Below are 20228 nucleotides of genomic sequence, written 5' to 3'. Positions count from 1 at the left end.
ACATTTATGCTACACAATATATAATTAATGGGAGATAGCTTAAAAGAGTGCAGAAAAAATCAATCATAACAAGTATAGGGTAGTATTGAAATATGGCTAAAGGTTGAACAGGAAGCTCATTTTTTCATGACTACTTACATGGTGCATCTTTATGTATTTTCCCTTTATTAAACTTGCTGTTAATAGAGATTGCAATGGGTTAATTCACCAAATTGGAGGGCTACAAAAGTAGATATTGGTATTTCCACACCCCTGCCACATCACAGTAGCAGAGAAAGCCTCAGAGCACCAGCAAAAACTCTTCAACTCCCCGCGCTGTACTCATTACATTACCAAAAACAGAGATCCATTCCTTTTAGCGACAAGCGAATCAAGATCCATTGTGCATCAATCAATGGCTCCTCCAGCTCAAACTCATCGATCTCCTTCACCTTCTCAACCTTCCGGGTAAACAAATCTTCTTCTTCTTTTTTTTTTTTTTTTGCAAGTTTTTTTCACATACCCTTTTGAACGGAGAATTAAAAAATCCACACCAATTACGAACTTTTCCTATTTTTCATTGTCTTTTACTTATTTTTTTTTCTGATCCTGTTGAAAAAAGTGATGAATTGAGTTGTTTATAGTTGAATTCTGAAATTCCGAAGTCGAAAATACTTGTACTTAACTACTCAATAAACGATCAAGATTGGATTTTTAGCTTCGATCATGATGTTGCTATTTCCCACATTGACCTAAAAGTTCACCAATTCGAATCACTACTTTTTTTTGCATAATTATACTGTATTAATAACTCGATGGTTTATATTTAATGGCTGTATGATACATTCTATTTTATTATAATTGCATAAGGCAATGTCCTTTTTAAAAAATGAGCTTTGCTTGCTTCTATGGAATTACGGTAAATAAAGATTAGGGCTTTTGGAATGGCAAAAATTGAAATTTTATGTACAGTTTAAAGGATATACAATTGCTGATGTTAGTTTTCATTGGTGCAGAAAAGGGGAAGTTTCAGATTTGAAGATGCAGCTTAGGCAGCTGGCAGGTAGCCGAGCTCCCGGGACTGATGATGCAAAGAGGGAGCTGTTCAAGAAGGTGATCTCGTGTATGACAATTGGGATTGACGTTTCTTCAGTTTTCAGCGAAATGGTTATGTGCTCAGCAACCTCAGATATTGTTCTAAAAAAGATGTGCTACCTTTATGTTGGGAACTATGCTAAAAACAACCCAGAACTCGCGCTTTTGACCATTAACTTTCTTCAGAAGGACTGCAAAGATGAGGATCCCATGATTCGCGGTTTGGCTCTAAGGAGCTTGTGTTCTCTGCGGGTCACAAATTTGGTCGAGTATTTGGTCGGCCCCTTGGGTTTAGGGTTGAAGGATTCAAATAGCTATGTCAGGACAGTTGCAGCCATTGGTGTTTTGAAGTTGTACCATATCTCAGCATCAACTTGCATGGATGCGGATTTTCCTGTCACGCTTAAGCATTTGATGCTTAATGATCGAGATGCTCAGGTTTGGCAATTTGATTGACATGATATCTATTCTCTTTTTTTTTTGGCTACTTCTTATGCTTGAGTTTTTCGAAGCAATTATTACCTACTGTTTGGTTGCTATGTGATTTACATTAACAACAAAGTAGTTGCACTGTTGCAGACACTTTTTGATATAACCATAGATTTTCCATTTTTCATGGTTTCACCCCCCCCCCCCATGACATCGGATAGCATTTCAGCATAGATGGTGTGGATTCCACCCATATTGGATAATTGTTTCAACAATTTGCAGCATACTTTGGCATAATTTCATAATGTTATTTTTTTGATAAAGTTGAGAGAAATAAATCAATATTCTAGAAACTATAATTAGTTCCTTGCGGCTCATGGCAAAAGTCATGTAGAACGTAGACTACTGCAATGGGAAATAGACATGACTAGTTTGCTTAACAAATGGATCTTTCTTATGTTTTTGCCAGGCTTTTGCTGCTGTTTATTTGATTTAACTCGGTTGGAGATAAATCAACTTGGTATTTGAGTTGTACATGTGATTTCTATTGCCAAAATTCATATCTCATTTGTAGTATCAATGTTAATTAGATGTATGTCCATTTAAGAACATAGTATGGTGGTGGAAGGAGTTCATATGTTGGGATGTTGTGGATGGGATTAGGAAAAGGTTACAACATTGGAAAATTGGGTGATATTAGACAAATCTTTTTCGCTTTGGGGATTGGAGGTCTGATTAGGATAGATGTTAAGTTCTTTGCATGTCGTTCGTAGGAAACCATATCTTTTTTAGGTTTTTTATTTTTGGTATACTTCTTGTATACTGGCGTTCTTGTGCCCAAACTTTTTTTAATAAAATTATTACTTTATAAAAGAAATGTATTATAGTGTGAATTTAAGTAAATGAACTGAGAACAAAAATGATATGCTAAAAAGGAAGGAATGAAAAAAATAAAGGTTTATTTGTGAGGAAGACATAACGGAAGGTGATAGTGTTTCTTTACCATGAGGTGAAGTTTTCTAGGAATTTCATTTTTTAAGAATTGAATAGTGATGAGATAATTGAGTATGCTTATCTTGATTTTTTGGATTAGTAATTATGCTATTAGAAAGCGGGCTTTGGATCAACGGAGAGTGTTGTGTTAATATGGGTGACCATGGTTCAAATCTTGAAATCATCCTCTCCCATGAGGAGGTAAAGTTGTGTACATTCGTCTTCCTTCGAGATTATCTTCTGGGTGCGAGCCTTTTAGCACTTGATCTGTAATTGTTATATTTTTAACAAAAGATGGACACTTAAGATGGTGGGACCTAGTCACTAGAGAACCAAGAGAAACAATAATTCTCAAATGACTAGACTTAAGTTAAAATTGGGTTAATCACCGGCTAAGTCACGTGCTTGGGGAATAGCCGTATAGCTGTATTGTATAGCTAGTTTTTAGCTAGAATTAACCCATTAGGATAGAGATGTAAGTTGCACATTTTTGTTGAACAGGAAGAACAACGTGCTCCAAACAATTTTTTATTCATCTTTCTTTTTGTTTTTGTTTTTTGTTTTCTTTGGATAAGGGTAGCATTTAGGTCTGCTTGCACCTACCTGGACAGATATGTTGGTACTTGCTACCTCCCACTAACAGAGGCGCTTAAAGCATGCTTAAGCCTTGAAGCAAGGCTCAAAACATGTTGAGCGCTTTGCCTCGCTTGGCAGGCGCTTCAGTGTCGTCATCAAAGCTCTAAGGCATACTTTTCTTTGACAATGAGCGTAATCCACAAGAGGCGACACTAAACAATTGATATTTCACTTTACCATAATTTTTTAAAATTTCTTTTTTCATATTTTTGTTATTCATGCTTATAATTATTAGTCTTAGACTACACACATATATTTGTATTCTTTCTCCATTTGCACCTTTCTTCGTTAAAGCCCTACGCTTTATTTGTGCTTTGCGCTTAAAGCCCAATGGATGTTAGAGCTTTTTTGCGCTTTTCGCCTTTGATAACACTGGCAGAGTCACCTCTTCACCTGATAACTCTAATCATCAAGACTTGGGCAGATAAAAGAATTCACATAGTGTCGCCTTGGAACCGAACCTGGGTCACTCCCACTATTCGACTGCTAGGCACACCTCAGGCAGTGATAGTTTTTTAGTCATCTAAACCAACTTATAAAAAATAAAGTACACCAACTTTGCTTTGTCAAAGGTTAAAAGCTGCAATTCGCTCTTTCTTTTTTCTTGTTTTGATCCTCTTACTTTAGGGGGAATTCCCAAACTCTTTCTAAGTTTTTTAAGGCCACAATCCGTGGATGTTTTCTTTTTCTTTGAGAAAAAAGTACTTTTAATTAAAATACCTCCAAGTTGGTACTAATCTCTTATTAAAGTAAGTGGAGTTCAGGCATGCAAGGAATCCATGAGATCCATGATCCGTGGGTGTTTTGCTAGGTTTGAGTCCCTTACAACCTTTGGGGTCTATTGGTACCAGATAAAAGTCTTAATATTTTGAAAAGTTTCATTTTGTTTTGCAAATTTTGGAAGCTAATCTTTACTTTCAATGGAAAAGAGAACCCTTTTTCTGTTTATTGATGTCCACAGGGACATGTTTTTCAAAAGGTTAAGTATATTTCTGTGTTCCCCTAGGTGCGTCACCACTAAATTCAGGTTGTGATTGATGTTTCTCTGTGATTCTTTTGTTCAATTGAATTTAAATGGCGCTGAAGTTCTTGTTTTGGCCATCCTATAGCATATGCTACTTTCGATGTTATAGCATTGAGAATTGAGTCTCATTTAACAATGTATGTGTATATTGATTACCACTAGATTGACATTTCTTTCCTTTTAGTCTTCCATCATTTGCACCAGACAACCATAATGTATTGCGCCAGTCTCCAATACATTTAAGCTTTTCCGCTCATGGTTTATTTCCATATACGTGCATCAACATGGAATGCTTTTCAGTTTTCAACAAATCTCAAAGCTCTTTATTTATCACCAGAAAGCATTTAACAACTCTAATTTCATGTGTAAAAGAAGCAGTCGTTTCATGATCTCTAGCCCTATCATTTACTCATATTTATCTTTTTTCTGTCTTCAGGTTGTAGCCAACTGCTTGTGTTCCCTACAGGAAATCTGGGGTTTGGAAGCAACAAAATCTGAGGAAGCTTCAACAGAAAGAGAAACACTATTAAGCAAGCCACTTATTTATTACCTTTTGAATAGGTAAATTGCTGTCATAACCATGTGATTGAATACCTTATCAAAACCATGTGATTGAATAATCTCCACTATATTTTGTACTTTTGGCAATCATGTCTGTGTATGGAATAATAAACTCTGTGTATTCATCAAAAAGGAAAAAAACAGTTTATGGTGTACTTTTCTGCAGTTATGTCTGAATTAAGTTAATATATAACTTACATATTACTCGATGCAATACTGGTTCTTGTCTTACAGTATTTTTATTGGTGTTCATCATTAGGCAGGTCTTGTTTGAATGCTATAGAACAGAAGTGTTGCGAGTAAATCTGCATTCGTAAAGGCTAAAATGCTTTTAATTTACTGATATGTCGTGATTACTTATAAAGAAAAAGATTTACTGATATGTTGTGGATATTTTGATATTTTGTTTTGTTCAGGTTAGAATGAGCATTAGCATGAAAATCTTTGTCCTCTTCAGGGACTCTATTATTATGTAGAATTTTTTGGATAAAGATATAAATAAAGAATCTTGTTGATTGCAAAAAGTAATGTTATATGCACTTGTTTATGCCTCGTCTTTCCTGGAGGGACTACATAGTATATTATTTGCAGTCATACGAGAAGGATGTGTGACTACTTAAAGTCTGTGTGAGTGCCTTCATATTTGATTTTTGGGTCATCGCAAAAGGTAATCTTTGTGAAAGTACTGTGCTTGCAGTTGTGTGGTGTATTTGGACACGGATCACGATACTACAATGTTCCAAAACAGAATGTTGCATCTAGCTTTTTTGCATCATTTCTAGTTTTGATATGCTATCTTATGATGTGAGGATTGTCCAAAACCATATAAGAAGACAACCTCTTCCTTCAACCAACGTGGGACATTCTAATACCCTCTCGCATCCTAGATCTGGACAACTAGATTGTGAATACTATAACATTGATAGTCCAACAATTGGGAGACACCTATCTTGCTCAACCCTTCAAAATGCTTGCCGCACTCGTCTTGATTGGACAGGGTGTGGACGTGGATCTCGATCCAATTGGGGTGTGTGTGTGGATCCACAGTGGATTTCATCAACCTAAAATTGGTGCTTTGGCTACAACTATGCCAAGAAATATAGGTTGATTGGCTATTTAGTTTGATGTTTTATATATATATATATATATAAAGAGAGAGAGAGAGAGAGAGAGAGAGAGAGAGAGAGAGAGAGAGAGAGAGAGAGAGAGAGAGAGAGAGAGAGAGAGAAAGATTAAGTAATAGAACGCTTAGCTATTATACGAGATACCATATCAATAAAGTATTAATTGTTTACAAAGAATTTAATTAATCTAGCTTTAATTTGATAACTTCAATTAATTGTCAAAAGATATACTTATATATATGTTGTAATATACAATTATTAGCTATATCTTAACACCCGTACCCTTACTTCTATATGTATCCCCAAATCCTTAGATTAAGGTGATGACAAATCCAACTTCTAGATCCGCACCCATATCGGTTGCTCACATCCAAATTCGAGCAACATAGAGAAACAAAACAACATGGGTAGGTCTAGCTCACATAAATTGGGACAAAGGGAGTACGTGTTTTTGGAGGGAATGTAATGTTTCAATGCTCTTTAAAGTCCTGATTCTTTCGCAGAAAGATAGACTGCAATTCTCTCAAAGAAACAAAGGTTTATTGTCTAAAAGCCTAATGTACTTGGACTTGGGCAGGAGGCAGGCCCTAAACTAGCTCAAACTGCTTGGTGAAGATATCTCTTTGCTGAAACTTTTTGGATAAATATCTTTTGCTGACACTTGAGAGAGTAGTTATACTTCCCGCTCTCCTTTCTATATTTGATCATTTTGTTGCCGTGTTTAATATAGCTTCTCTACCTTCACTAGGTAGAGGTAAGGGGTGCGTACACACTACCCTTACCGCACTTGTGGGAATACACTGGGTTTGTTGTTGCCGTGTTTAATATTTTCTCTAGCTGCTTAAGATCATGCAATAATGTAAGACTCCTGGGAGCCTGTTAATTCTTTAATCTGCGGAGACAGTTATACTACACGGATAATAAAATTTCAGTGTGGCATGTTTAGTATCTTTTTCATCAAATCCCATGAAAAAAGTAGAATTAATGCTTCCCTTTCCCTGTCGTTGCATTGTTTGGACTTTCTAGCGAGAGATTGCCTTATCTTTCAGACATGATTCTGCAGGTTCAAGGAATTCAGTGAATGGGCTCAATGTGCTGTTCTTGATTTGGTTTCAAAGTATGTGCCTGCTGACAATAATGAGATATTTGACATGATGAATCTTCTTGAAGATAGGCTTCAACATGCTAATGGTGCTGTTGTCTTGGCAACAATCAAGTTATTTTTACAACTGACACTCTCTATGGCTGACATTCATCAACAGGTTCCCATCCTAGTATTCAGCTAAAATGTTTCCCTAGTAGATGATGATGTATATGGTTACTCGGCCATCTCTTTTTACTTGTCATCAGCTAAAGTTTCTACTCACCAAATAGTCGACTAAGTTTGCTGTCTTTATTTTTCTACTATTCTTTTGACTATGCTCTGGGTAGCTCTTTTCTTTTTAATTTTTTACTTATCTTTATATCTTTTTGGTCCAAATTGCCTTGTTTAGGAGATGATATAAAATCAAGTACGTTTATGATAACCGTTGTTTAAGGTTCATTCCTATTCTTGGTGTACCCAATGTTGGCCCTCCTTGTTATGTTGTCCACACTCCAGTTGTCCAACTCTAAGCATGCCCGGGGAGGGTGGGGGGTTAAGTGTCCCATATTGGTGGCTGAAATGGGTTGTTGTCTCTTTATATGGTCTTGGGAAATCCTTATCTCATGTGCTAGCTTTTAGGATTGGATTAGGTCCCTCCATTTCTTATCAGCATCTTTCAGGGGTATTCGAAAAAAGGAGGGGGTGACAAGCATTAAGGGCTACATGCTTATTAGTCTGGTGGAAAGCATCTATACGATAATTTTTAAGGTGCTTTTCAATAGACTAAAGATGAATGTGTTTGTGGAAAGGAAGTGAAATTTCAGATGTGGTGGTAAATAAAGTGGTTGATGCTAGAAGAAAAAGGGAGATATGTCTGGACCTCTAGAAAGCCTATGACCACGTAAATTGGAACTTCTTGGACTTCATCATGATGAGGATGAGAGTCAAGGACAAGTGGAGGAGTACAGAATAGATTCTGCATAGACTCGGTCAATTTTTTGTCCTAGTGAATGACTGAATGGGAGTCCGTGTGGATTCTTCGACAGCTCATGGGTTCGAGGCAGGGGGATTTGTTATCTCCCATGTTATTCATTTTGGTAATAAAAACGGCGAGTTAGATGATGACTTGTGCTATATCGAGAGGTCTCCTGAGGGGCTTTATTGTATTGATCAAGAAATGGACAGTGCAACGTAAGAGTCACACATCTTTTATTTGCGAATGATACTTTTGGTTTTTCTTAATAATGTAGAGTGCCTCAGTCGACATACCTGCAATAGGTACTTATATGATTTTAGGTTGTGGCAGGTCTCAGAATCAACTCCAGAAAATGTCAGATCTTATCAATGGGCGAGGTGAACAACATTGAACATCTAGCACAAGTATTTAGCTGTAAGGTTGGAGCTCTCCTTACTACTTACCTTGGCTTGCCGTTGGGCGGTTTGAACAAGGACCTAAAAGTGTGGAATCCGGTCATTGAGAGAGTTGAGGAGAGGTTAGTAGGGTGGCAAGAGAAGTCTTTATCGAAAGAGGGAAGGAAGTATTGTACTAATCATGAGCATGTTGTCAAGTAGTTTCACATACATCTCATCAATGCAGACATTGGTTAGAGTGACAAAAAACGTTGAAAAGACTACAGAGAAATTTCCTTTCGGATGCCGTAGATGTAATCAGGAACTACCAAATAGTGAGTTGGGAGACCATCATGGTTCCAAGAAAATGGGAAGGACTTAGGAGTAAAAGATGTGAGAATTTTTAATGACGCCCTGCTTAGAAAGTGGCTATAGAGATTTGGGATTGAGGTGCAGGCTTTCTGGAGGGAGGTCATAGCAGAAAAATATTGGTACCATTGATGGGAGATGAAGGACTAGGATTATTACATTGCCATCTTGGTATGGATTGTGGAGGAGCATTATGAAGGGACGGAAGACTTTAGTGGTCACATTACTTTTAGTGCAAGTGATGAGAGCAGGTTTAGCATCAAGGGAATGTTAAAAACCATTGTCTTTTTTTTTTGTTTGTATTACCACTCAAAGAGCCGGCCATATGTACCTCGGGCTGGAGAGAACGTGTTGAGGATAGCCTTTACTAACATGTACAAGTCTCGAGCCAAACAGACGTGACTGTGCAACAGTTGCGAAAAGAACAAGATGGAGGAGTTCATTTGGACTTTAGGTTTAAGAAAAACCTATTAGATTGGGAGATTGGCGAATTCCAAAATTTTGTTGAGTTACTTTACAAATAGAGCGTATTAGATACCATGCAGGACTTGGGGAGTTAGGGAAAGAGGAGAGACGTCATGTTCTCTGTAAAATACTGATGGTGAAGGATGAGGTGATTTCTCGCATCTTTTGGTTTCCAAGGGCGCCTAGTAACATGTGCTCCTTTGCGTCGTTAACAGCAGGTGACATACTAACAGCCGAAATTTTGAGGAAGAGGAGGATCATACATATAAGCAGGTGCTATATGTATAGATGCTCAGGAGAAGATGTGGAACCGCTTCCGGTTGCAAGGTTAAATTGCAGCGGGCCTGCCGTGTGTGGTCTTGAATTGATTCGAAATACAGTTGCTGATGCTGAGTACATTAAAGGGAGGGCACTGTTCAGTTGGGCTTTTAGAAGAAGAGAAGATCCATGGCATGAGATGTCACTCTTAGCCCTCATGTGGGTTATATGAAAAAGATGAAATAAAAGGGTGTTTGGGTATGACTTTTTATATTTGAGGAATAACCTGGTCTATAGTTCCATTATGGTGCACCCAATCTCGGTTTGTATAGATGATTGGGCTCTATACTTACTGGTATACAGCTTGCATACAGGGATTTTTTCAATATCAATAAAATTATATACCTTAAAAAGTCAATAATCTTTCAGTGCATATAAAAAGAAGCTTGAAAAGTCAATACAGTTTGAGATTTAGCTTTTCACACGTACAGATGAAGCCAAGTATATAACCTAAAACAAAGATAACAAAAAATGTTTAGTCTTGGAGATCATGCTGGTGACAATGCCACTCTCGGAACAAACCTTTGGTACAAGTGTATATTTTTTAGACAAATGGGATCCCCGTATTCTATTCGTCCAAATGTTTCATCAGATTAACTCTCTGTGAGCTTTAAGATAAGCAAGGAGGAGATATTGAGAGAATGCATGAAAACTAATGTTTCACATCTGATTCCTTTTATAGGCACACATTACAATGTTCATAGCTATATTTACTCGACGGGGGCCATTAATACTATATTACATCAAGTATAAGTACTCACACTTAGCTATCTAACCGCCTCAAGTTAATCATTATGTTGCTCTGACAGCTTTGTTACCTAATGGTTGCATAAAAATGCAAAATGATGTTACCGTTTTTGAATTTAATCTGTGCAGAATTTCCATCATTGAAACATCCTATACTTAACCAACACTGAGTTCTAATTTTCGTTTACTCATTCTTCTGTTTAGGTGTATGAGCGTATAAAAGCACCTCTCCTTACATTAGTTAGCTCAGGAGGTCCAGAGCAATCCTATGCTGTGTTAAGCCATCTACATTTGCTGGTGATGCGTGCACCATATATTTTTTCAGCAGACTACAAGCACTTCTACTGCCAATACAATGAGCCGTTTTATGTCAAAAAGCTAAAACTTGAGATGCTGACTGCTGTGGCAAATGAGAGCAATACATATGAAATTGGTGAGTATCTGTATCAGTCAACTAATTTGAAGTTTTCAACCTAAACGTCTTTGTGTGTACCTCATTTCCTGATGTTGGATCATGGTCAAAGGGATTATTGGTGTTGCACCAGCCAAAAAATAGAATAATAATTAAGGGCATAAAGGTAAGAAAGAGTATTTCTTTCTGAGAAGAGGTAAGAAAGAGTGAATTTGCGCAGTAATCAGTTAAACTGTTAATAAAGCTATGGAAAGCACGTTCTGTTGGTTTTGGATGTTTAGAATGATTAGTAAATATAAACTGAAGTGCTAAATATCTTGTAAGTTCCATACACTTCCGACTCATAATTCTCAAATCAAACTTTTAAATTACACTTTGTTACCAAAAATAGATGCAGGTTCTCATTTCCCTTATCTAACACCAATATATGCTTCCTCCAACCAGCTCTAGTACCGGGTAACGTAGACTTAGTCAAATGGGATTAGATGACCTAAGTGTTTTCTCATAATGCCAAAAGGACCTTAGGCTTATGAACAAAGTAAAATTGTTATCAAGGGGTTTAGGTGAAATGGCACCCATTCCTGTCTTTTCTTTCTCCATCGATCCTCCAATAAAAAGTTAACTCATCTATCTCTCTCCTCCTTTTCTTTGTTTTCTTTTTTGTAATAGTCATTTTCTTCATTTTAAAAGATGCTTTTGTTTTAGTTGTGATAAGAAGTTCAAATTTCACTTGTTATTTTATCATTTTTAATTGGACTTAAGGATGTGTTGATTCCATTTGCTTTCTAGAATTAGGGTTAATTGACGGATAATATGGGCAAGTTATGAATTATCATGTAGGGATTAGAATATACAGTGATTAAAAATCATTGCATTACTAGACTTATTGATTGTGTAGTTTGTCGTATTAAATCTGGATATACAATATATAATGTAAAACATGTGTGTATAAATTAGATTAAGATTTATTTCAGTAGTGCCCTTCACCTATGTTAAAATTGTATCCAATCTTGTATTGGTATTATTATCATATCTATCATTAAAGCAAACAGCTACGTCCCAAATGCCAGAGATTACACATAGGCTATGCAGGTATTATCTAGGCGAAAGCAAAATGCAACCAAATCCCTGAATAATAAATGTAGAGTTTCATAAGGAGCCTATTTTCTTTTATACCAAACCCATAAACCCTTTTTTGGTGTGGTGATGTGTAGGTTACCTGAGTATTATTAAGGACTTCTATTGTCCATCTTTAGATTAGCCAATCTGGTTGATATCTTTGTGGATTGACTTCAGTGACGGAGCTATGTGAATATGCTGCTAATGTTGACATTCCCATGGCGAGAGAGTCGATCAGGGCTGTTGGCAAAATAGCATTACAACAGTATGATGTTAATGCTATTGTAGATAGGCTGCTCCAGTTTTTGGAAATGGAGAAAGACCATGTGACTGCAGAAACTCTGGTATATTGTCATTGGTTTTCCGTTTTCCTTTTTGGATCTTTCCTTTTCTGAGTTTTTTTTATTTTTTTATTTTTTTATTTTTTGGAGGAATAGTGCCTTAAATTTTTAAAAGTATCTGAGACCTCATGTCTTGCTATTTTTGTTTGGTCTTACCATGAAATTTGCTCATATAGGTACTTGTGAAAGATCTCCTTAGGAAATATCCTCAATGGAGTCATGATTGTATAGCAGTAGTAGGGAATATTAGTAGCAAAAATGTCCAGGAACCCAAAGCCAAGGCAGCTCTTATTTGGATGTTAGGGGAATATGCTCAAGACATGCAAGATGCTCCATACGTATTGGAGAGTCTTGTTGAGAATTGGGAAGAGGAGCATTCTGCAGAGGTAATCAAGCTGCATTTTTCTTTTCTTTTTTAGTGTTTGTTTTTTCTTTTCCTATGCAAGTTTTTGTGTCTCTTTTTAAAATTCCTTTTTTATTGAATGGTTTTTGTGTGCTCTTTTATGCTATTCTTTAGAAGATCTTTCTAATTATTGAGCATGGCCAAGAGTGTCATAATACCTGAATGTAATCAGTTGTCTCATTTTGTAAGGCTCTGAATCTTAAAAATGATTTGTGCTTTGGAGTAAACATTTCTTCGCTAACTTTTGTCAGTTACCTTGTGGTTTGTTAATGCAAGTCAATACATTACTTGCTTAGTACAAAGGTGATGATGTCAAAATTGCAAAAGGCGGCCCCCCTGTTCATCAGTTTTCCTCTTTCGAGTGATGGAAAAAACAAAGCTTTCTTGTGGGATTGATAATGAATGAACTAAAATTGTGAATTTCTTGTGTGGGCTCCTCTTAACAGTAGGAAGGTTCGGATGGATTGAAAGGCATTTGTAAATGTAGTTCTCATAGAGTTAAAAATATATACATAAAACAAAGATAGATGCATAAGCTTATTAGACTTAGCTTTCTATGCATTATGCAGGTTCGTTTACATCTTCTTACAGCAGTAGTGAAGTGCTTTTTCAGAAGACCACCAGAGACTCAGAAAGCCTTGGGAGCTGCATTAGCTGCTGGTGTTAATGATTTTCATCAGGTATCACTTCTTTTTTGTATTTTGAAAAATTACTGATATAAAAAGACAATATATTTAGTTTGGAATGAAGTAGGCCCGAATAGAACAGAATGAACTTAATTGTGAATGAGGCGTGGTTGATTGGCAAATATTAGTATGAAGTGTTTTGTGTGCCTCTAATGATGTGCAAGTATTGTTGCAGGATGTCCATGACAGGGCATTATTATACTATAGACTTCTACAGTACAATGTCTCCGTAGCAGAGCGTGTGGTGAATCCTCCAAAGCAAGCTGTTTCTGTCTTTGCTGATACACAAAGTAATGAAATTAAAGATCGCATCTTTGATGAGTTTAACAGCCTCTCTGTTGTTTATCAAAAGGTATGCAAGATGTTCTTCGCTCATATCAATTGTATAATAATTTGGGGATCTTTGTCAGAAGTGTAATTTCAATGCTACTGCACATTAGTGAAAAGATAAAACATGTTTCTCATGCTTAATTATTTTTGCAGCCTTCTTACATGTTCACCGATAAGGAACATAGAGGGCCGTTTGCCTTCTCTGAGGAAATTGGAAATTTATCTATTGGGGCAGAACCGACTGATAATGTAGTCCCAGCGCAGAGAATCGAGGCAAATGACAAGGATTTACTTTTGAGTACTTCAGATAAAGAAGAAAGTAAAGGTTCTAGTCACAATGGTTCTGCATATAGTGCTCCTGGATATGATGGTTCTTTGGCTGCACCATCTCAAACTGATCTTGTTTCCTTGGATTACAAATCTACTCCAAGTGCGGCATCAACTACTTCGGCAATCGATGATTTACTTGGTCTTGGTTTGCCTGCTGCAGCTAGCTCTCCTCCTCCGCCTCCTGTTTTGAAGCTCAATACTAAAGCTGTTTTAGATCCCAACACTTTCCAGCAGAAATGGCGTCAACTGCCAATATCAATATCACAGGTGCACATATATCGAAACATTACTATTACGACATCCCTCATTGTCAGTTAATTCTCCTACATTTTCATAATACTTTGCCTTTTCTTCTTTATCAGGAAACCTCTATTAGTCCACAAGGCGTGGCAGCAATGACAACTCCTCAAGCGCTTATCCGTCACATGCAAGGCCATTCAATCCACTGCATAGCTTCCGGTGGTCAAGCTCCAAACTTCAAGTTCTTCTTCTATGCACAAAAAGCAGAGGAACCGTATACCTATCTTGTAGAATGTATAGTTAATTCATCATCGTGTAAAGTACAGTTAAAGATCAAAGCTGATGATCAGAGTACATCTCAGGCCTTCTCAGACTTGTTCCAGTCAGCCTTGTCCAAATTCGGTTTTTCATAGTCATTCGGATGTCCCTCTTGTTGTAATGCTCCTTAGATGTATTAGTGGATTCACATTTCTTTGTAATTTTATTTTGTACTAGTTTAATAAGAGTCAGAAAACAAACCATGAAACGTGACTTTACTTTATTCTGTACAACATGAGCTAAGATGAGTGTTTCATGCCCTGTGATCCTGAGGCAAAAACTACTTTTTGTGGACTGTAACATTTTTCTGTGGCCAATTATAGGAGGTTTCTTTTTCCAGTTTTGGTTCGATTACCCCATCAAACTTTCCTATTTTGTGTGGTCAAAAACTGCATACAACCAGTGGGAAATGTTTTCATCAGAAGATATCAAAAGGAGTCAATCCAAATATCAGCTAGTAACAATTTCCTAAATAGTAATGGTAATTAACTACAATTTTTTCATAACTTCACATGTATGACTGTAGTGTTTGTAAAATTCTTAGATGGTTTTAGATCATGTCTCTATTTATTGTTTGTCCGCACTTTAAACCACAAAATACTGTTGTGATCCTTTCTATGAATAGATTCCTGTGTCCCTATAACATAATCAACTGGCTGGTATTTTTCAAGACCAAATGTGTTCCGGTTAATTAGGCATTCCTTCTTTCCTTGCTAGGCGCAGGGTGGTGAAATGAGATTTCGAAATTATGGCGATGAGAATTTTGAGCAACAAGCTGTTGGAAAATTTTGATTAGTGCTGTAGGAAAAAATAATTACTATGTTCATGACATAACTGAAGAAATAAACTATCTTTGGAAACAAGGAAGAAAAAGAAGGGAACGTTTCTAAGCTTGCTAATCCGATACTCAAAAGAAGAGTAATCTGTGGCAACGTATACCCCATTTTAATTTATGTGTCTTACTTACTTTTTAGTCTGTTTAAAAAAGAATATTTTTTTTTATATTTAGTAATTATTTAACTTCAATTTTTCACATAGCATATTTAAAGTCACAGGATTCAAGAACATTATGACATATTATACACATCTTTAGTTTAAGACCAAATTTGAAAGTCTTCCTACTTTCTAAACCGCGAATCCAACTAAACTAAAGACACATTAAATAAAACGGAGGGAATAGTGTTTATATCATCATTTCCAAGGTGAGACTGGGAAATGGAGTCATTATTAAAATCAGAGGTAAACGCACCATACTGGTCATGCCGGAGAAAATAATTATACCCATTTTCAATCTTACATGCTATAAATATTATAGTAGCATTTAAAATCCTACTTTTGAAATATTTCGAAAGTTATTTTAATTGAGTAACAACAACAACAACAACAACCCAGTATAATCTCACTAGTGGGGTCTGGGGAGGGTAGTGTGTACGCAGACCTTACCCCTACCCTAGGGTAGAGAGGCTGTTTCCGATAGACCGTCGGCTCCCTCCCTCCAAGAACTCCCCACCTTGCTCTTGGGGTGACTCGAACTCACAACCTCTTGGTTGGAAGTGGAGGGTGCTTACCACTAGAGCAACCCACTCTTGTCAACAGGATCGCAGGTCATTCCCAAGAGAGGCAGTCAAATACCTTGGGTCGATTATCCAGGGATGGGGAGATCGACGGGGATGTCACACGCCGTATAGGGGTGGGGTGGATGAAATGGAGGTTAGCATCTGGAGTCTTGTGTGATAAGAAAATGCCACCGCTACTCAAAAGTAAGTTTTATAGAGCGGTGGTTAGACCGTCCATTTTATGGGGCTGAGTGTTGGCCAGTTAAGAACTCACATATCCAGAAGATGAAAGTATGAGGATGTTGAGGTAGATGTGCGGGCACACTAGGATGGATAAGATTAGGAATAAATATATTCGAGAGAAGGTGGGCGTAGCTTCCATGGATGACAAGATGCGGGAAGCGAGGCTCAGATGGTTCGGGCACGTACAGAGGAGAAGCCCATATGCCCCGGTAAGAAGGTACGAGCGGTTGGCGTTGGTGGGTACGAGGAGAGGAAGAGGGAGGCCTAAGAAGTATGGGGAGAGGTGATCAGGCAGGATATAGAGATGTTTCAGATCTCTGAGGACATGGCCCTCGATAGGAAGCTGTGGAGGTCGAACATTAAGGTTGTAGGTTAGGAGGTAGTTGAGCATATTTCTCAGTCGTACTAGTGTGAGACTAGACTGATAGAATTTTATCTTAGACTGCTAGTGGTCAATGTTGTGTTCACACTACTCTTCCGTTTTTATAGCGCCGTGCCTTATTTACTGGTTATTATCTTTGCTTTCCATCTATTTACTAGTTCTTGTGATGTTATTATTTCTATGATTTTTTTTGCTGGTACTGATATATTGTCTCTTTTCGTCTTCCTGAGCCGAGGGTCTATCGGAAATAACCACTCTACCCCCTCAGGGTAGAGGTAAGGTCTGCGTACACACAACACTCCCCAGACCCCACTTGTAAAATTTTATTGCGTCGTTGTTGTTGTTGTTGTAATTCTTAAAAAAGGAACAATACAATGTAAAATTCCTAAAACAAATCATACATCCCCATTTTGTTTGAAGATCTCCGGGGGCAAGTGCGCAAATAGCCACTCAGGAATATTATTTAGAGATTAGCCAGTATTTATTTTGTCCTAAAATTTTAAACTAAAAATCTTAACTTCAGGATAATTCAAGACACTTTTGTCCTTAAAAATTGAACCAAAAAACTGAAATTCAGGAGGCACTGGCTAATTCCTAAATAGCAGCCTTTTAGAGTGGCTACCTAGTGTCATTTCTACAGATCTTTATACTGGTCTTTTTGTGAAGTCACACAACTGTCAGGTTAGTTTGGGTTAAGTCAAACTCAACTGGGCCCAATTCTTTGGGGCCCAATTTCAATTACGGCAATCTTCTCCGGCCAAGTCGGAGTCCACACCAATTTCCCCTTTGCTGCAAATTAGCTCTTCTTCCCTTCTCCTGCGATATCCGACTTGTAAGCTCTCTTCTCTCTCTATCTCGTAAGCCCCTTTGCCCATTATCTTTTTAAAGGCGATTTCTACAAATTATTATGTGCACAGAATTCTTGTTTGCTTCCTATATGATAATTGTTTCTATCAGTAATGAGGTTGTTAGTACTAATCACTCCTTTTAAGCATTATTAATCAGTTGTCTGATGACTTGTATTATAGAGTATGAATTCTGCTGTATAATGAATACCTACACTGACACGTTGAGGCTCGCTTTGGAGCATGAGATATTTTGCACTAAATAGTTCCAAAGTTGTTGCTTTACTAATCTGCTTTTGTGAGTATTAGTAATTTGATCATTTTAAAACTTAGATGTTAACGTTATATTGAGCGTTTACCAGTTGGGGTGCAAGTTAAAAATGTAAAGTCATTTACCAAATCTTTCTTATTATTCAGCCAACACAATTCCTGCTGTCTAACAATCCCAAATGGTAGTATTTGACATAGATCCGTTTGGATGCAAATATCTAGATTTAAAAAATAAAAGATCAAATGTTATCCAATTGTCATTTGAAAAAAAAAAAAAAAAAATCAAAAACAGGCTGAAATAACTGGGATTGAGTTTGTATTACAAACCCAAAAATTTCGATTAGACTTTGTGCTTCAAATCCAAATTTTCTTAGGTATATTATGACAGGGTCAAAGGATTAGGGATTCCTCCATCCAAATGAGCCCTGAATTAATTTTAAATTTCCATACAATTAAAGTAGTTCATCTAAACCAATCTCTGAGCTAGGTTAATATGGTTGAGAATTGATAGTTAAATTCTCTAACAATTTAGAATGTGATTATTGGTTAGTAGAGAGACAAATCAACTTGCCCCGAACTACTAGTTAGTAGAAAGTGGAATCAATAAAAAATGCTTTCTGTCTCTGCTGCTCTGTGGCTGGATAGATTACGGAGTGGAGTATTAGGGAAATAAATGGTGGGTGGATGGTTTTAAAGTAAGTATTAAGTAGAGATCAGAAATTCCCAATGGGGTTTGAGAGAAGGTGCAGAAAGCAAAACCACAGGAAAATCCAAATAATTGGAACTTTCACTTTCCAGATCCCCAGAATCAATGGCAGGACTCTGGAGGGCGAGGTGTCAATTTGACTCAGCTTTCCTTTCCCTCCTAGTTTTAAACTGTACATGATACGGTGGATCTGTTCAGAAATTTTTGTTCTATATGGGCTTAATCAAATAGTTGATTAGTTGCAAATGCTCATGCCATTGCATTGATGAAGTAATGTTGTAGTTAACGTAACTTCTAATCCGTTTCTTCAACCCCAGATTTGGTTTTGGTGAATTACATGATGAATGCTGCAGCATCATTGTTTAGGAGGTTAAATATCAGAGAGCTGGTAACAGGAACACCTGCTTACAATACCGTTAGTGGTGCGTATCTTGTTGCACTCTTTGCTAAAGCATATGCTTTGGAAATAGATGAAATGTTTAGAAACTCTGACATATGTTTCCTTTGTGCAAATTTAAGATATTTCCGGAGATGGATTGAGCTTGATGTTTAGGAGGTGGGCTACCAAAAAGACAGCAGGGTCTACAAAGAATGGCCGTGATTCAAAACCGAAGAATCTAGGCGTGAAGAAATTTGGTGGAGAGGTAAAAAAATCTCTGCTTGTGGAAAAATGGGATGAAGCATTAATCAGTTTAGGAGAAACTTTTCTGTTCCAATGTTGCATATAGAGCATACTTTCAGACCAATTCTTACCAACATCAGTATTCTTTTTGTAACACAGTTTTTTACATGCAGAGAGTGATACCTGGAAATATTATTGTTCGTCAAAGGGGAACCCGATTTCATCCTGGAAACTATGTTGGAATTGGGAAGGATCACACACTTTATGCTTTGAAAGAAGGGTGTGTTAAGTTTGAGCACCACAAGCTGAGTGGGCGCAAATGGGTGCATGTTGAGCCTAAGGATGGTCATGTGCTTCACCCGGTTTACTCAAGCACTACCACTGCTGAGCTGAAGACAGCTACTTAAATTTCTCTTATTTGTCAACTGTTTGAGTGATTCATGGATTATAGATCTAACAAATGATAAGCCACTAAAAAGGCTGTCTAGTTTTGTATCTTCTTTAGGTCTCTAGATTTAAAGCAAATAATTTGAAGCGTAGTCCGTGAAATGATGTTCTGGCTCAATTTTTTGATAAAATATATTGTGTTGGTGGAAGCTTTGTATGGATGCGCTTAATAGCTTTTGGGTTTTCCATTCTGAGCATCATAAACTTGCTGAAACATTGACATGGATTCAAGTGATGAGACCACAAACACATTGTCGATGCCTCTACCTGAAAATATCTTTGATAAAGGTAAGCAGGTAAGAGCTCATTGTTTGGTCAAGGCAGTTTTATGAAGCTAAGAAAATATCAAGGTGGGAGTGAAGCTGCCAACGTGAATATGGCGTTTGGGGTAAATTATAATATTGCCAATAAGCCTTTTGAAAGGAGGTTATTTTCTGACACTACAATCTACAATTAGGCTTTTATTTTGCTTTGTAGAGCTGCTAGTTAGATATTAGGCTGCAGGGATACTCACACCTTGGGCTGTTGATATTTGCCAATTATGTGAACCTTAAGCTGGTGATATCTGCTGATTAACTTGACAATTTTGCTGGTTGTATCATTTAGGACCCCCAAAACGACATGCTGTTATTTTTTCTTTTCTTTTTTGCTGTCTGTGTATCTCATAAACTTTTTTGATGTGTGTGTGTGTGTGTCATATTCACTTGTGACCAAAGAGCATTATAAAACGAAGAGATAACAATTTATTTTATTTTAACTATCATTCTTTATGCGGTCTTGCAATAAGAGCAGACTTCGATTATG

General features: G+C 37.1%; 2 protein-coding genes across 3 annotated transcripts; both read left to right on the top strand.

The window, feature by feature from the left end:
- Positions 1-246: 246 nt before the first annotated feature.
- On the top strand, positions 247-14692 carry LOC104099257 (beta-adaptin-like protein A). The gene is made up of 11 exons (XM_009606189.4): positions 247-447; positions 996-1512; positions 4593-4717; positions 6905-7103; positions 10379-10607; positions 11883-12049; positions 12223-12432; positions 13019-13129; positions 13311-13487; positions 13619-14062; positions 14158-14692. Exons 1-11 carry the CDS (start codon positions 395-397, stop codon positions 14446-14448), a joined length of 2523 nt encoding a protein of 840 aa, XP_009604484.1. The 5' UTR covers positions 247-394; the 3' UTR covers positions 14449-14692.
- Positions 14693-17180: 2488 nt separating this feature from the next.
- Positions 17181-19573, top strand: LOC104099258 (uncharacterized). Of its 2 annotated transcripts, none has more exons than XM_009606191.4 (4): positions 17181-17366; positions 18673-18777; positions 18875-18999; positions 19151-19573. In XM_009606191.4, exons 2-4 carry the CDS (start codon positions 18693-18695, stop codon positions 19382-19384), a joined length of 444 nt encoding a protein of 147 aa, XP_009604486.1. In that variant the 5' UTR covers positions 17181-17366; positions 18673-18692; the 3' UTR covers positions 19385-19573. The 2 variants fall into 2 exon arrangements, with proteins under 2 accessions (XP_009604486.1, XP_009604485.1); XM_009606190.4 differs by having other exon boundaries at positions 17233-17391.
- Positions 19574-20228: the final 655 nt, after the last annotated feature.

Source organism: Nicotiana tomentosiformis, chromosome 8 (assembly GCF_000390325.3).
Source record: "Nicotiana tomentosiformis chromosome 8, ASM39032v3, whole genome shotgun sequence".
NCBI lineage: Eukaryota > Viridiplantae > Streptophyta > Magnoliopsida > Solanales > Solanaceae > Nicotiana > Nicotiana tomentosiformis.
The sequence above is the reverse complement of the archived record's forward strand: the minus strand, read 5'-3'. Positions and strand labels throughout refer to the sequence as shown.